General features: G+C 46.0%; 1 protein-coding gene across 4 annotated transcripts in view; it reads left to right on the plus strand.

Moving 5' to 3' along the window:
• Nucleotides 1-309: 309 nt before the first annotated feature.
• The window catches only part of LOC306965784 (transcription factor COE3), a 69,078-nt gene continuing 50,956 nt past the window's right edge, over nucleotides 310-18,431 (plus strand). For all 4 annotated transcript variants that reach the window (XM_079560338.1, XM_079560340.1, XM_079560339.1 and 1 more), the window contains exons 1-6: nucleotides 310-984; nucleotides 1,298-1,454; nucleotides 1,712-1,775; nucleotides 2,053-2,108; nucleotides 3,878-3,951; nucleotides 5,649-5,717. In XM_079560338.1, the coding sequence (XP_079416464.1) occupies nucleotides 854-984; nucleotides 1,298-1,454; nucleotides 1,712-1,775; nucleotides 2,053-2,108; nucleotides 3,878-3,951; nucleotides 5,649-5,717 (551 nt within the window). In that variant the 5' untranslated portion in view covers nucleotides 310-853. The remainder of the gene's footprint in view (nucleotides 985-1,297; nucleotides 1,455-1,711; nucleotides 1,776-2,052; nucleotides 2,109-3,877; nucleotides 3,952-5,648; nucleotides 5,718-18,431) is intronic.

Here is an 18,431-nt window from a genome sequence, read left to right on the forward strand (position 1 = left end):
AACTCACCGCGGCTGGGGCCTAAGCATGAGGCAAAAGTAGCGAGAGCGTTGTCGGGCTTGTGCTTGGACGAGTGGAAAGCGCCCGCCGCCTGCCTGCGCGCTGCTCTGACAGGAAGCGTCACCGCTCCATATTTGGTCAAAACCCCGCCTCCCGCCGCGTCACACTCTGACAGCGCCTCTCCCGTGGGTTTAGAGTTTTGGCTCCCGGGAAAGATTTCAGTCCTCGGGGAAAGAGGGCTTAGTTTTGCATGTTCCCATCCATCGTGCACGACGCGCAAGGGCCCCTTATCCAGCTCTCCTGTGTACGAGGAACACCTCCACTGGTGATCAGCCTTCGCCCGTGTGTTTGTCTTACGGAGAAGCAGCGAGCAAGCGGCAGCAGCAGCAGCAGCAGCAGCTACAGCAGCAGCACCGTGTTCTGCAGGAGTGGGTTTTTTTTTTCATTTACAACTAGAAGAAGAAGAAGAAGAAGAAGTCCTGAAGGTTTTGGATGCGGGTGCTTCGGGGATGTGGGCACTTTGAGAGCAGCATCACCCACCAACACAAACAACTGACATCGATTTTTCTGTGAATAGCACCAAAAACAAAGAGGAACAATAGCAAGACAACAACAAAATCTTGTCTCTTCTTGAACACTTTTTTTTCCCAGCGTGTGGATACGGCTCTAACTAAGTAGTGCACTTTGAGAATTGTTCACATCGGACGGACTGAAGAGGGAGGCAAGACCTGTGGACCGGGTTTGCTCTCTATCCCGAGACCCCGAAGGATAACTTGGACGCTTTTTTAATTTCCCCTCGCTTAATTTCACAGGAGGCTCGGCTCTTTTTTTTTTAAAGAAAAAAAATTGTCCTAAATGTTTGGGATTCAGGAAACTATACCGCGAGGCGGGACGACGATGAAGGAAGAACCGCTGGGTGGACTGAACTCAGTCCGCTCATGGATGCACACAGCTGGGGTGGTGGACGCGAACACAGCCGCCCAAAGGTAACGCACTGCCAAAAAAAAAAGAAAAAAGAAAACCTCATCTCCCTTCCCCATGCCTCATCATATCGACCCCTCAATCCCCTGAATACTCTGTATCAATTACCCAATAAGTGCCCCCCCTTCGGCTCCCTTTGCCCGTCTTTCATTACACCGCATTATTGTGACAAATCAAGAAATCTCAAAGCCCAAATGTTTTCCCATCCACTTCTCCCCTCCATCCCATCATCCCCGTGTCTCCCCGAGGTGTCCGCTGCTTAACCGACGTGCTCTCTCCTCTTTCTCCCCTTCTTCTTGTCTGTCTTCCTCCCCGCAGCGGTGTCGGCTTGGCACGGGCACATTATGAAAAGCAGCCTCCATCCAACCTCAGAAAATCCAATTTTTTCCATTTCGTCCTGGCGCTGTATGACAGACAGGGTCAGCCCGTGGAGATCGAAAGGACAGCTTTTGTGGACTTTGTGGAGAAGGAAAAAGTAAGCATCCTCTTTTCACAACACAATCAAGGGGCACATGTGTCCAAATTACGCCCCGCTCTTACCGGACCAGTCACGTGTAATATTGATTTGTTTAAAAAAAAGAAGAAACTCGATTGCTCCATGACAGACAGTCGTTGCAAAGTGTATGGAGTGAAAAAAGTGTTTTTAATTTTTAATTTTTATTTTTATAGCACAAGCGTAAAAGTTGTTTCTGGGCGTGCTTTTTTTGTATTAAAACCTTGTCTCTTGTACAGGAACCAACCAGTGAAAAAACAAACAATGGGATTCATTACAAACTACAGTTATTGTACAGCAATGGTAAGTCAGGTTAAATACGATTTTATACAAAAATACATTTTCAACATAATAATAATAATAATAATAATAATAATAATAATAATAATAATAATAATAATAATAATAGGCTAATATTTGGCTAATGGCACAATCATGAAAAATATTGAATTCATCTTCTGATTTTAAGTTTGACATAATTTTTTGAAAGCTTGATTTTTATTCCTGCAATTTGTTGTTTTATTGTCTGCATTCGAGGTCAATTGTTGACCTGTATTTTTGTGTTTTTCTGCCCACGCAGGCGTCAGAACAGAACAGGATCTTTACATACGGCTAATCGATTCCATGACGAAGCAGGTAAGCTTTGATTCCACGTGTTCTACGCGTTTCTACAATTTTACGCATGCTCCCGTTTCTCGTCAAATCGCTTTTTAAAGATGAGGATTTGATTATTTTACAACACAATAAAGAAACACAAATGAAATAAATATGGGGAATGTTCAGCGTGTGACCTCAATAAAAGGTAATTAGCGCGATAACAAGAGGAGACAGCTTCTCTTTGGAGTGTTTACGCGCGGTCCTATCATGTTCCAAAGTGGATTTTTTTTAGCCTGACACACTTGGGCTTCTTTGTAGGCACGGTTTGTCCGGGCATTAAAATTTCAGCAGTACGTCTACTCCATATGATCTGATTTGACTTTGCAGCGAGGAGTCAAAGGTGACGGCCCAAACTCATTCTCACATTTACATATACGAGCGAGCCCATCTTTAGGAAAAAATGGCCAAACTCTTTTCACTCGAAACACACGCACACACACAACACACACGCACACATAACACACGACTGAGAGACTTTTAACCCGCAGCTCACGTTGCCATTATGGAGGTCTTCCGCGCGCTTTGGAGCGACACACACAGGTCACCATGCGTAATTATAATTAAGGAAATAAAATGAGGCGGCGGCGGGCGCTGGAGCTGTCCACGTGCTGGCTTGCTTTTCCTTTTCTTTTCTTTTTTTCCTGTTACGCGCGCAGATTTAAGACACAGTGTCGCGCGGCGCAGAGCCGTGCAGCCTGGGCCACCGGCTCACAGGCATGCATTCCTGCGCGAATGATCAGAGTCAATGACGCAGAACAAGCAATTTATGGATTTCTGTTTCTACAGCTGCAAATAGTCACATAAATCAAACCGATATAGATAATCGGCGGGGGGAACAAAAAAAATAGAGGGACAGGCATTTATCAGGTCAAATAGGACAGGGTTATAGGAGCAGTCGAGGCGACCTGGTTCTGATATGTCAGTGTTTCAAAGTCGTTTCAGAAATTGGCCTCAAGCGCAGCTCAGAAAATACCGTGATTTATAAAGCTCAACTACGCAGCTTAATAATTCAAACAAGAGCTGCGGCGCTTAAAGAGTATTTATTCAATATTGCGCTTGTGTTTCCACTTGGTGCCGGTTCAGTGTGCGGAGAGAGTAAAGTGTCTCTCCTCAGAAATAGAAGGAGCAGGAGGGAGGGAGAGGAGCGGCACAACTGATAGCTCCACGCCATCTGTTTCAGCCAATGCTCAAAAATTACTCAACCGTACCGCCAGACACCGCTTTTTATCCACAGAAAGATCATTGTTAGCGGCTCAAAATAAACAACAGATTGCCCATTAACACTTTCCCCCAAATATCCCCAGATTATAAGCATATTGATGACACTTCTATTGGATCTGTCCTCATGAAAATCCCTCTCCCCCTCTCCCTTCCTCTTCTGTCTGAGCCACCTAATATCAGCAGATTAAAAAAGAAATACAAATGAATTCGGCTTGTATGATTTTTTGTGTGTGGTAATTACGCTTTTATTTCCACAGCCGTGAAAATGTTGTTAAAATATTTTAATAGTGGAGATTTAATTTCCGCAAATATGACATTTTATAATTTAAAATGTGTATTAATTATTATAATTTTAAACACTGGGGAATTGCTGTGATTAGCTGACAATAATTCTTGCTTAGCCTCTGCACCTTTTTAATTTATTTTGCTGTCCTCACATCATGCTCTGATTTGTTTTATTAAGTGCAAAAGAAGCAGGTCGCTGATTTAAATTAATTGTGGATTCTTGTCTCGTTTTCTTTTCAAAGGCCATCATTTATGAAGGACAAGACAAAAACCCAGAAATGTGCAGAGTCCTTCTTACCCATGAAATCATGTGCAGGTAAGCACTGTGCCTTTTATTCTACGTTTCCCTGCGCTTTATTCGTGGTTGTGGTGGGCAAAGAGCATTTCCCTTCCCTCAATACGTTTTGACAGTGGTGATGTGATGCAGCCATTTAAGGCTTGACTTCCAGTGCTGCAGCTGACATCTGAAACTTTGATATGAGCTGATCTTACTCTGATGTGAAAATGATGCTCTGCTTTGAATATGACAGTTAAAAACCACTCGATCACTGCTGTCTTTTAGACACTCTAAAACTTTTAAAGTTACAGTCAAGGCACATTTGTTTATTTACATGTTCAATGTATTTTTAAATTGAGTGAATACATGCAGGCGAGCTGTAAGCCTGCCACAGACAATATGCCTGCTGTTAAGTTATGCGTAGACAGTGCTTGCATGAGTTTTTTTTTTTTCTGCCAGCACAGAGTCAGTTCTCGGTTGATCCCACCTGTCAACAATGATCAGCGAGCCTTTTAGCGTCATTTAACCACATAAATCTCAAGCTCTCATATTGCGCTGCTATTCAGCAGTGTCATTGATACTAAAAGGAAAAACGTCTTTTGTTGTTATTGTCGAGCTCAGCATGAGCTTTGTGAACATTGAATTCGGATACTGTCGGTTAACCTCTCCTTTGTTGCACCGCTGCATTGTTCAACTTAGTGCTGGAGAGCAAGTGCACACAGCTCCGATGATTTGTCTTTTTCCATGCATAAACTCATCACTCACGCTCAATTTATACATGCATCCATCACTTATTTGTGACACACCGAATATGCTCCTGCGCTGGAGGTAATATTTACATGTCACCAGGATGTGGCTTTTTCTGCACAATAATGAACTGCTTTAACTGCTTCCTAATATACATAAGACGATCAGTCTAATAACAAGTACTGCTATATTACCCCTTTGATATCTTATCTTATCATTCCCTGTGTTTTATTCTAGTCCTGCCTGCTCTTTGAAAATGTTCTCTAGTATTTTTTCTGCACCTCACTCAGAAAATAAATCTTTGTTATTACCCTGGAAAGGAATGTAAATCAGAGTTATTTAAATAGTGTGCTTGACTGGCAGTAGCGTAGCACCAAAATCTTGTTGTTTTTCTCACAGCACCATATGGCGTAAATCAGTCCGATTCACATATGTTTATATGTTTTCATTACCACTGGAAGCTGCACATGATGTATTTGTTTATTTTTGCAGCTTCTGATTCAAGCCTAATCAAAGAACTGAAAGGCAGCTTGCTATAGGCTTAGGCTGGAGATGGCTGGAACATGTGGTGTAAGATAGATTAGTGCTTTTGAGGCCATAATTGATAAATGCCCCGCAGAAATATTGGTTGAGGGTGGCACCTTGCATCTCCCTCAGAAATAGCAGCTTGGCAATTAGAGGTAAACAAAAGCTGAAGCTGTGAAAAGTGACTCCCCTGCCTCCTGGCCCAATCCCCACTCCCCTCCCCTCCAACGCTAAGCCAAACAACACAACATGTTGTTTTCACCATTTTTATCAGCCATCAGCATCAACGCAATGGTGAGATTGAGTGAAGGAAATCTCTTGGCAATATTTTTATTTTTTCTCCTCGATATCAGAACCACTGTGAGGCACTTAATAAATGTATGCGGTCTGTGTGCATTTTTTATTTATTTGATTTATTTACCAAAGCATTGCCCTGACTCAAAACGCACTGTCTTGTCTCCTAGCCGGTGCTGTGACAAGAAGAGCTGCGGAAACAGGAACGAGACCCCTTCAGACCCTGTGATCATCGACAGGTAAGGCCTGCCTTCCTCTGGTGGGAATGAGCGGATGGACGGGCGAGTGGCTGAGAGCTGGAGCACCTTAGCGCGCGGTGGGGCGCCCCGCGGCGCGTCGGGTGGGGGACCTGTGGGCCGCGTGAGGTGTGAGAGCGCACCAGGGGTGTCTTTCCCAGGTATCTGCTGCTCTGAGGGGCGGTCGCCACCTGGATAGGGTTTGTTCAATCACAGGTGGTTCAATCGCTGGAGGATCATGCTGGGAATACTCCTAATTAGCTTCGGCAACTTCACATTCATTTGGCTGGCTTCCCTTCTTTGTTTACGGCCGCGCTGCTTACACTGTCAATAGTTGTTTTTTTTTCATTGACTGTTTCCTTCTCTCAGGTTAGCAGTGAGTGAGGTGCCATTAACTTTAGGAGGCTTTTATGTCCGCTGGTTCGTTGTGCAGCTTTAGGGAAGTTACCTACATCTGCTACAATTACGGCGCCTCCATCACCCCCTAAAAAAGACAGGGAAAAGGCGGCTCGTTTTTGTTTCACCTGACAGTGTTTAGATGGTGGTAGATAAAGAAAAAAAAAGGTGAAGGAGGGGGTTCCGGGCAGTCTCAATGTAACTCTCGCCACGTCGCAGGGAGAGACAGCAATGCTAATGTTTGACTAGGCGGAATCACTGTTTGCTTAGCGGAGAATGCCCGGTATCTGACAGAGGGGACAACTCTCTTATTAGTAATCAAATAGGGCTGAGCAGTTGTTGCTGCCACTCCACTCCAGCGGCTTCTCATGCATCAGGAAGTAGGAGCCGGCTGCCCTGGGAGCCGGGATGGATTACCCGAGCTACTGCTGTCTGAACTCTCCTCCCCGCACAGACAGACACCCACGCACACCCGCCCCCACCCTCTCTCTCATTGCATGTGCCGAATGTTTAGCTACATCCACGCTGGGTCAGAAGCACAACACATGCATTTAGACTTACAGTGGGTGAGGAAGCAGTCACACCACTCTACTCATTTCTATGAGGCTTCTACTGAAAATGAACAAATGACTATGTTTTCATTCCTTTCTGTATCACGGGCCAGCAATGGAATCCCCCACAGACTTTTTGCTCAAAAACAGCACAACTATGACAACTATAAGAGCAATAGAGAGGGTCTGAACACCTACACTTTTATTTTTCAGAACTTTTTCATTGTCTATTTCTAATGTAGCCCAGTGAGGTCGTAAGTGTCATCAGTTTTTATCCACAGAAAAGAAACGCAAACGAACCCAAACAAGAAGGCGAGAATTGAGCTAAATTGTGAAAAATCACGGCTAAATCTCAAACATTGCACATTTTCAAGTCACCGCGAGTTTTTGTTTCAGGATGAAAGATCGAAAAATATCGGCGCTTCTCGATATTATGTCATTCGCCTGTTAACGTCTACTGTCCCAGGTCACCCGCATTAGCGCCCGAACCTGAGACTCGAGCCTAATTTCCGCTGCTTTCATGTCCCCCTTTGTGCCACTCCGCTGCCTTTTTACTGTTTAGAGTTTCGCACAACATTGTTCTTCAATCGGCGGGACAAAAACATGTAACATAAGTACAATAAGCAAAATGAACGCGCCGGTGAGTTAAAGTCAAGGAGAAAGGGGTGGGAAGAAAAGGCGAAGGGGAGGAAAAGAGAAGCGGGGTTGGGATATTGTAAGCTCAAACTGGCTCAGGGAGGGCTCGGATTCTCATTGTGACAAGGCTGAATGGGAGCAGAGTATCCCTTTCCTTGCACAATGAGCGGCTCTGTTGAAACACAAAAGCATATGTTCCTCATTAGACCCTCCCATTGTCTCCATGTCGTAAGTATGAGGCCGTCACAGGTTCCCAGTGACTGCAGGAGGCTGCGCTGCTGAAAGGTTGCAGGGTTGAGGGGAGGGGGGAGAGTTATACCGACCTGGCCGTAGCACCCTGGATCGCGGAGGGGAAGGAATATTTACTGCAATTACCCGACTATTCCCCGCGTGCATATGGCTTTTAGTTAAGGCCCGCGTGTTTTACAGCCATTCCTGTTACATCTGTCATTTTCTCATGCACATCATTACAGGCACCTGTGCTGCGGTCGCTGCTGGCAGAAACTGATTATTTCCAATTGAGTAGAACATAGTTGAGTGACATAAACCTTAGAGGAGAAGTTTGATTGTTGAATCAGGCATGTCTCATCTGTCTACAATTACACAGTGAGAAAAAAAGAAAGAAAAGAAAAGTAAAAAAAAAAAAAAAAAGTGGCCTCGCAGTGCCACTTTTCTCAGAGAAACAGTAGCATGGCCGAAAACCTTAAGAAACAGATTTGGAGTGAATCATTGATGGCGCTCGTTCGCTGTAACATTTTCCCAGATGGTAAGAGAGGGGAAAGCGCACACAGCTCCCTGGCATCTAGCAAGACATTAACTGGCGTTCCCATGGATCTGGCATATCCAACGGAGTTTGGGAAACTTATCATTCCAAATGTGTCCTATTTTCCTGCGGTCAAGCCAGACATCTGTTTACCCTATTTTCTCTCGCGGAGTTTTGATACAGACTCTAGATTTCTGAAGAGGAAGGATTCTCTTTTAAAAAAAGTTGCTGCAGATATAGGCCCAACAGCTGTCACAAAGTTTCAGCGCTGCTCGGCCCTTTAAATATTTCAGCACATACATTTGATGCCCCCTGGATTATTCATACTCATTTTTGTGGATGAAGAAAGAGCCTGTATTTGTTGCAATTGCTTGTTTTTTGTTTGTTTGTTTTCCCTTTCATTAGCCGCGACTCGCATCTCGACATGTTTTAGCATCACTCGCCCCCCCCCCTCTGAAAACGGTTGCCCCTCTAAATTTGCTTTACTTTGCCTCTCCAAACGCGGAAATAAAAAACTCGCAAAGCTGCCGTAATTAATAAAAGTGAAGTTATTTTTAATAGTGACTAATTGCGGCGCTTTTCCTTTGGCCGCAGCACTTTTCTTTTTTCCCCTTTCTGGAGTGCTGTAATCATCTCCCCTCTCTATAAATCCTGCGCGGCTCCACATGCCACATTTATAAGTTAATGGTCCCTTAAAGTAAGTGGGGGTGTAGGTTTATTCACTGATGAGCTTCCCAATATCTGATGAGATGGATTCCCCCATTTACAGTGCGCGTAGTGTATAACCAAACATAACTCAATTGGCTATGACTCCGCTTGGCCCTGCTATCTGTCTCCTGCTCCCCTTGCATATTGACTTTGTCCTCTCTCGTGTGAAAGATTAGATACATTGTTGGGGCTTACGCATGGATTTTGTAATAAGGCGGCACATGTTGTTTGAAAGAGGAGGGAAAATGACTCATTCGGGCCCTGTCAGGGTTCAGAGGTCACCGTTTTTTAGAGGCCAGAAGCCCGCCCCGGCAAATGTATGCACCGCGGGCTACTGCGCGAGCGAGTTGGGGAGGGAAAAGATTCTCCTCAAATATGAATCCCTGAATCTAATACGTGTTCTTACGGCTTAACGCGCTGTGTCAATTTGCGCTGCCATTCAGGAGCAGATCTGAAGTCGTCCGGGCCCGTTTATTCCAGCAGCTCCGGCGCTCCCTTTCACTTCCTGTCACAAAGGTCAAAGAGCGCCGACCTCTGGAGAGCAGCCCAGCCACTGAATAATTCATGTCATTGACTTGTTTTTCCCCCGATTTCTCTCTCCCCTCCTCTGTTTTTTCTTTTTTTTTTTTTTGGTCAGCAGGCTCACCACCGCTACCACCAGCCAGCGCAGCGCGGTGCAAGTGCAAGTGGGAGGCTTTTATTCGTTTAGCTCATTTATAAAGGGGCCTCGCCGCACCTGTTCGCGTGTTAATGCAATTACAATCCGGCCCTAATGTAAATTTTGCTTAGCTTTCCGTTATGTCCCCTCATTAGCGCGCGGCGTATTTCCTAAACGACTTTGCGTTATCGTTCATTTGCCGGAACACCTACGAGGTCATTTCCCAGAGTGTGCGCCCGGCGCGAACGACTCGTTGTTGTCAAGTTGTTTACCCGCCAAACAAAAGAGAGCGCGGCAGCCTTTCTGAAGATGACGCCTTGTGTGTGGCGCCTTTTTTCTTTTTTTCCCGCCTTCCCCACACTCGGCCCATCGCGGAGAAACAAATCGGGAAACGCGCGCGCTCCCATCTGGTTTTTGCAAAAGCGTGATTACCTCCAAAAGCTGAACAAATGCCAGTATTTATAAGGTCAGCCCTTTATGTGGAAATGCGATGTAAATGAGAATCAGCGAAAGGGGACATTAAACAAAATTAAATTCATTGTCTCCTTTAATGCCATTTACATTTTTGGCTAAGCCCCGGACTGTCAAAGAGGATTTCTAAAACCATTTTAATTGCACATCAGCATTGGAAAGGAGGGGGCGTGTCGCCGTCGAGCCGGCGCTGTGATAACCTGCGAAGAGAGAAGTCTGCTCACCAAGTACCTAAATGACATGTTCCCACTGCATCCGAGCAATTAAGTTGGCACTCGGTAGGTAGTGTTAATCTCGCTTTTTGCACCCCGCCGTCCATTAGGGGAGCGGCGCAACCTCGCAGGTCACTGTTGTTGTAACTGAGAGCGAGATGCTGCAGGTGTGCTTTCGGATTCGTACAGTAGGGCTCCACACTTCTGGTGAAACAACAAAACGGCTCATTGCAAGTGCGGTTAGATCAGGATTCGGTTCACATCGTGAGAGAAGACCGGAATGTGAGCTGCGAAACTAATCCGAAAGTCACTTGCATTGAAAACATGTTTGTAGAGGTCTGAACTACAGTAGCTTTTGAACTTGAAGAGACCACGTGGACTCAAGATATGCTGTTGATCTCCACTTGGGTATTCGTGCAGCCCGATCGTCAAGTTTTTTCCTCCCCCTCAGCTTAACAGTCAGTCACTTACAGCTGTCAACTTCTATAGGAAATGTTCCCCATATTTACACACATGCGCCAGGGCGACGCAAACACCTGCACGCACCTATTTTATTTGCGCCATTTTACAACGTGTCCATCTCAGCCATTTCTTCTTTTTTTTTTTTTTTCGGGGGTATTATTTATGGCCGTGTTTGCTGTAATTCATTCGACAGATGTGAGTTTCCCCATTTTTTTGTCGGCGGGGCCCATTGAGAAAAGGAGTGGAGAGAATTAACTGGCCACCCCCGTCTACTAAGTCAACGTGATGTTTGAGTGAAGCCTGTCTCCCCGCGCCAGGGTAGGAAGAGCAGGAAGTGTTGAGAGCGAAAGCTGTACTTGGCAGCTCTCCTTTGGCTTGCACTTGCCGAAAAATGAAACCCAGACGTCGAGCGTGGCCCCAGAGCCAGAACCTCCTTTCCCCAGCACTCCAGCATCCAGGATTGGGTAATACTGTTCACTAAGCAAAACATTACCTCAAATTATTCTCGCCCTGTTTTCTGCTCCCCCTCCCCTCCCCTCATGTCGGTTTTATCGCAGTTTGTAAATGTCAAGACACGTACAAAGACGCACAGTATAAATGATATTTTCCAAATTATGCTCACATGTTTGGGTTCACATGAGTGGCGGCTGAACGTAACGTGGTGCCTGACGCTCCCCCGGGAGACCCACCTCACTGGGGTAGGATTCCCCAGTGGCATCAGCTAATGGCAAGACTTGACAACAGCAGAGAAGCCGGGGGTGTTGTGTTTTACTAGCGCTGAGCAGGGGTGATGACTTTAACATGTGTGCAGGGGAAAAGACGGGGATGTTTGTGCGCTGCCGTGTGCCTGTGCGTGTGTGTGTGTGTGTGTGTGTGTGGCGTGCTAAAGAGAGAGGTGTGCAGTACGAAAAGAGTGGCGCGGGCCAGCAGAGCGACGGATTCGGCTCCAGCTTGACGGCAGTGAAAGACGAAACATGGTTCCACATGTGTTGAGAAAGAGCAGTCCATCTGTCCATGGAGACAACCCCCTCCCCCCCCCCACCACCTCCTCTTTCCTTCTCTTCCTTCTCTGCCTCTCATGCCCCCCCCCCCCCTCGCCATCACCCCGCGCTCTACTCCCCTGGTTCACTGCTGACAGAAACAAGGCCAGAGCTGGGCTGATGGGATGAACGCCGGGCCAAGACCAATACTGGCCTTTTGCATCCTTGTACACACTCCACACAAAAGGTTATCAAACATATTTACTGTAAAGATTTGTCTTTGCTTAACTCCCTTCCCCGTGACTCACAAGGGGGGGGGGGGAACTGAACGTGAGCGAAACGCTGCTCGAGAATTATTTCAATATTAGGAAATGAGACAATCTATTAAGGTTTATCCCGTGCCTTCCGACGCCCTGCTGCTAGGAGCACTGCGGAGAAATTGTAAAAAATGTAATCAGATGTGAATAAAACATGGCGCTTGCTCAAATATTTAGCACCTCTCTTTTATAATTAACTTTGTGGCTGTTTGGAGGATGTTGTGCGGTTGCTTTAAGCTTTAATGACGCGAGCTTTGTCAAACAGCTCCTGATTCTGCAAATCACATTCAGGTCACTCAGTCCATGTTTTTATTTTGATAAAAGTGGGACTCCTTTCTTTCTCTTGGCATGTCCTCTCCCCATTCAGTCCTTATTAGGTTTCTCCTAATTGTCAAACAAACTGTTGGGTCAACCTCAGTCGTATCTGGCCGTAAAACAGCACATTAGGCCCGGTGAGGGATATATGTGGTATTTCATCGGAGACGCAGTAATGCTGGGGTTTTATGGTTAAGTACCAGTTCACGCCCACGCCATTTGTTTCACATTAGACTGGAGGTTTTGTAAATCAGATCAATATGTTCACTGAGATGTGATTCCTTGTCGGGATCTCCCGAGTCGTTCTTTTCCTCAAGTATTTTTCTTGGGGGACTGCTTGTCGATGCTCGCTCCTCTGTGCCCCCTCCCCTCGGTCAGGCCCTCCTTCCAACCCACCTCAATCTATTTCCATTTTCTGAATGTAGCAATTTGTAGTGTGACACAGCTGAGATTAGGATGGGAAACAGTCTGAAGATTTCATCGGACATGGTGCTGCTCCCGCTGGTGTGAGGTCACAGGACAAAGACGGGGGAATTCGGTGATAGGGTCATCAGTTACCGGGGGAAACGAGCTGGTCTGCTGGCTGCTCCGCTGGCCCCAGGGGTGCCTGGGATGTATCGGAGGAGAAGCCCCTGAGAAAGAGCCCTGAACCAGTGTCATTTATTAAAAGTGACAAGTTATTTCTAACTATAGCTCTGTTTTTATTGTTTTACAATGCTGTCATTTGGAACAGTGCGTCTCTGTTCACCAATCACTAACAGGTGATAAATGACCAGTGTGACCTGCTTCTTTTTTTCTTTTTTCTTTTTTACACGGACACACTGGTGACACACGCGCTTCAGTCTGATCAAGTCTGAATCAAACAAATGTGTTGTGTCCGCAAAGATCAAGCGCATGATAAGTGCTATAAAAATATCTCACCATTCACCAGTGTTCTCCGGGACATTTGTTCAGTAAATGAAGAACAGCTTACAGTATGAATCTGAAGCTGACCTCTGCATAATCAAACCCAGACGTCCCACCAGAACATGACCACAGAGTGTTCGCTGCACACAGAGCTCCTCCTCCGTTTCGCTTTGACTCCTCGGCTCCTTTTACATTCCTCGAAAAAAAATAAAAAAAATAACACAAGATTCATGCTAATAATGGAATATTTATTCAATGTTTGACCAGGGCTCTTCATCGAGGGTCAGCGAGGTACTCAACTCCCCCTCTTCTCCACCGCATGCCCCAACTGTGTTAATGATATATGACAGAAATTTCCTTGTGCTGGTTCAGTGGCAAGAAAGGTCCTGGCTAGTCTATATCAATCCATCTGACTTATGTTCCCATGTCTTGAATTACCGCTTGATGGAAACCTGCTGCGGGCTTCTCTTGCCAATTGAAATCAGATCTCCTCCGCAGCCTGGTGTGATATTGATCCATATTCAACACCCAGGCTGCCGATCGATCAGTATTGATTTACAATAAAAAACACTCCTCTGCTTGTTCAGCACTGCAATCAATACTTTAAAGCAAAAGGGGAGAAAATTTTAAAAAGAAGAAAAACCTGGATCTGTGCTTGTGACTGACCAGAATGTATAAAGCGCGAGGAGGTTTTTCATTAGAGTCGTTTAAGTGACCAAACCTTGACCGGGGCTGCGGCCGTCGTGCTGAACAATGATGGTCTACCGCCATGTAAGACAAACCAATAAAAACGGTTTAACGGGATGACACTTCTATAAGCTGCCATTTATTGAAGGAGGTGTGTCTGTGTCTGAATTAGTGGCACATCTGTACTGCAATGGGGAGTGCTAAAACTGTCACATCAAATCTGTGGGAAAATTGAAACGGAATGCTCAAAGTGCTGGATCAAGTTGGAGCACTTAAAGCTCGATTTCTGCATGTTAACACGCTGACATGACTTCCTGTGGTTTTGATAATCATTTGTCTTCTTCTGCCCCTCCACACAAGTGCACACTGCCCCTGTTGCCACCCGGTCATCATTAGCGGCCGCTGTAATGTTGAACATAGTGAATAGACCACTCCGGACCCGTCCAGATCCACTTTTCTCCCTGTCACATCTAAGTCCTAATCTCTCGGACTTCCTCCTCTCTGCCAAATAAGCGTTCCCATCCAGCAGGTCCCAGCGCTGGCCAGGGCTGCCAACATCTGAAAGTTATTATCCCCAATCTCTGACATCCAGGAGTTTACAGTTATATAATGATGGGGAAAACCACATGTCCCCAGAGGCGCTGAACATTTTTGAGATGCCTCCCCATCTGTTTTGGGGGAGCTGCCCATTTTGGGCCAAACTCAGAATGGCAGGCAGGCAGATTTTTTGTAATCTTTTATTTTGGAGCAGTGGAATCGGCCAGTCTGGGAGTCATTATATGGGGTGATAAAGCAAATCCAATTGGGTCAGGTTCCCCTCTGCACAGTGCTGGTGGCACCAGCTCTCCCCGCCTCACTGCTCTTCCCTCACTGTGTAAGTGCTGCTTGTTTGTTTGTCCTGGAGAGGCTGGGGGGGGGACTAATGTGAGCCCGGGGGCCAGCCAGGTCGGAGACGCCGGTAAACCCGAGCTGCCGGCTGCAGTGCTCTCCCTGGCCGCTGCCGGGGCCTTGTTTGGACTGCAGCTCCGGTTTGCTTTCTTAGAGGAAGCTGAGCCTCAGTAATCACTGAGCCTGCGCTCGGGTGGGGAGCACAGCCGGACCAGAGGGAGTGATGACATAGGTCCACAGAGGCCTGGCCCACTCCACCCCGCTGCTCTTAGCATATTTATTTTCTCTTCTCTTGTATGCTTTAACTCACACCAGATTATGTTCGGACCTTTGCATGTGCATCTGCAGATGTTAGGTGGTGCATGGCGTAAAGCTATAGCTTTGTTTTCACTAATAACGTCAGGGATTAGTGGCTTGCTGACCTCAGTGTAATCTTTATTAGTTTATAAAGCATATACTTCACTTATGGGCAGCCATGTTGATGTGAGGAAGTGGGTAAGTGACACTGGCATTGTCAGGGGAATAATCCTGAATTCATGTCAAACAAATTGTAGACATTAAGTTTCCTTTAAGCGTGGGATCTGGCAGAACGACACAGAATTAGATCTGATTCAAGGCCCATTTGACCCTATGGGCAGTCCTCACAAATGTTTTATTCAACATCAGCGCTGTTGTGTTTTGTTACGTTATTGAAATAGGTTGTCGATTCGAATGGAGTCAACCTGGTGGGCCAATCTCATTGTGGCCAGTGAAGAGTGAAAGCCATTGCTGCAGCATAGGCTCAGAACACACACAGAGATTGGACAAGGGGGGCAGTGAGAGTGAGAGTGCCTTCTCCAGATGGAGATCCCAGATAGAGGGGGAAATGTCCGGGCCATTTTCCAGGCTTTCCATAATGGGAATCCACCCCTTGCTTGCTTATTAAGTTGTGCACACAAGAAGGAGTGAGGACTGAGATGGAGAGCAGACCAGATAAGGCCAGGCGAGGCAGGCGTCACCTCTGTGTTGTAGTGTCAAGCAGCCCCTGTCGGAGAATGCATAGGTTGTGTGGACAGATGATTGTCAAAGCAGCACATTGATATAAGGGCAAGCTATATTTCCTTTCAGCTGCGCAGGCTCGTGATAAGATTTGTTTTTGTTTTGTGTAGCAGAGGGAGAAAGTATGGCGCGCAGGTCAGGAAGGGCAGAGCAAAGGTCACGGGGTCGCAGCCTTGTTGGTACCTGAGTAACCTCACATGGCTAAGCCATTTCTCAGGCTCCTGAAATGATGGTGGGTGCACGGAGGAGGGGCTGGAGGCTGGGCAGAGCGATCTATCAGCCAGCGCAGAGACATGCAGACAGCATGGCAGCTACTGCAGCTAAACAGAGTGAGACAGATAGGCACAAGTCTCTCATACGTAACACCAGGAGCTCCAGCAGACAGCCCTGAGTGTTATGGATGCTTGACATTGACCTCTTCCACACAGATGGGAGATTTATCAAGGCTGTAGGACAATAGTGTTTTTGTTTGTAAATTATTTAGTTCAGTGGGTAAAATGCTACTTCCCCCACATAACAGTTGCCATTTATATAAAATACAAAACATCCATTTTCATTCTTTCATTTTTCTCCCTGTCAGCTGTTTTCTGTAAGGGTTAGAATTTAGATGATCATATTTCCAACACTGTCAGTTCTATCAAGTCCTATCTAGAGGAGAAGAAAAAGCTCTGAAGCCTACATTTTTCTGGAAGAGAAATATTTGTGTACAGATAGGCCTGTCATTTTGTGAAGCAACATTCATGATTCTTTTATTGGTGCGCAGCCATCACCTCTCTCTTTCTCTGTGGAAAAAAGGCTAGTCTACAAAGTGGCTTTTTGTCGTTTGAGAGAAGTAAACTTCATCAGGTCGACGCGAGGTGTGCTTCACATGTCACTCAGCCGAGCTCTCTCCTAATGAAATGCTGCATACAGATTTGTGCCTCCGGGCTCAGGGGGATAAGACTGTGGTAACAGAATGAAACAAACCCTTCCCATTGGCTTCACTCACAAACACACATACACACACACCCTCTCTCCTGCTGGAGAGCATCCATGTGAGGAGATCCAAATCTGCAATTTATTCAAATATTGATATTTCTACTTGTCAGGAGAAAGGTGCCTTGAAATTTCCTCTGAGTACTCCTGTCAAAAAAATAGCAGGAAATATGTCAGATAATTCATAAATGGAGTTCAGCGCTGCAAAGTCAGTTGGGAACTGCGAAAATATATATATGCTTGTCAATGAAGAATTGGAGCAATATTACAGAGACTGCTGCTCATTCTTCCATCATGTCAAGCAAACAGCCTTGGCAGGGCCATAAGTGTCTGCTCCCGGACGCTGTGTATTTGTGTGTATGCCTGTATATTTGTAAATGTCCTGCTCCGTGTACATGTGTATGTATATACATTTGCTTGTGTGTGTGTGCTCCCACTATGTTGTGACTCCTACTTAGATGTGTTTGTTGTCTTTTTCTATCAAGTCACACTATTTCCCATCCTGGAACAGCCAATGAAAACGTGTCCTTTTTTGCAGAGGTCCGTAACCGGACGCTGGCCTCCATGTGGTTTGAATTAGGGCCCCTGAAACTGTGAAGGACGCCTCGAATGACGTGAGGCACTTGCAGACCAAATTCCATTCTGCTGAATGGTGGAGAAACCAGCACTCCAGAATCCTCCGAGATTTTTGGCTCGGGCCCGCAGCGATTAAAACAGGGCGGAAACCAATAACTCAATGAATCATGGGGCAGTGTCCCATGAAACCTCTCACTGCTCTGTCACACCCTCATGAAAAAGCGAATCAAGTCGAACTCTGCTGATTAGTCTTTTTTTCTAAGTGCCAGAAAAGAAATCGGACAAAGGGAAATTCTGCTCTCTTATTTATGAGATGTTAGTTTAAACAGTTGGAGCAGAAAAGCCACTGTGTCCTGTTCCTGCTAGTTAGCTCCAGTTTGACAGTGTGGGCTTCCTGATGATGCATGGCTTGACCATGTTGTGCCAAGGCACCACAGAATAGGACTGCACATATCTCCTGTGGTCATGTGATGCCATAGTTCATAGCTGCTGATGAGATGCAGTTTGGCACAGCTTGGGACCCATCTGGGAGATGCAGATACGCAGACAGGAGAAGTATTTTACAGCAATGCATCTGTGCGCTTCAAGAGCTATTTAGCATATGCCGCTATACCAGAGAATTTAGTTTGCTGTTGCCAGATGCAGATTAGTCTTAATTTCTCAAAAAAAATCTGACAGAACAGCTGATCCACACAAGCTTGGACCAAAGGCTGCTTTATGTAAATGAAGCATGGTTTGAATGTTTTTCTTAATTAACTCTGCTTTAATTATGATTATTTGACTAAAGTAGCTCTAGCTAAACAGAGGGTGTTATTAGTTTTAGTCTTGCATCAACAGTGCCAGTGTCAGGACAGTACAGCTGCCTGGGCTGGTCAGTTTGTTTCCCTTAGCCCTCGCTGCTGCTCTAACTCAAGTGGCTGATATGTTGGGCCATCTAGGGCATGGCAGGCGCTTGACAGTCCATGCAGCCTGTCTCCCCACAGGACATCTCCACACAGTGTGTCCACGCAGGGCCAGCGCTGTCATCTGGCCCACTATGGACCAGTGCTCTGCTGACAGTCAGAGGGTAAACGTTTACCACCTCAATCCCCCATTAACTCGGTGAAGGCACTTCGATCCTTTGTGAAAATAATGATATTGATTGGAGCTTGGCTCTACAAACGAAACGGTTGCAACTA

The sequence above is a fragment of the Gobius niger genome (assembly GCF_951799975.1).
Source record: "Gobius niger genome assembly, chromosome: 7".
In the NCBI taxonomy this organism is placed as follows: Eukaryota; Metazoa; Chordata; class Actinopteri; order Gobiiformes; family Gobiidae; genus Gobius; species Gobius niger.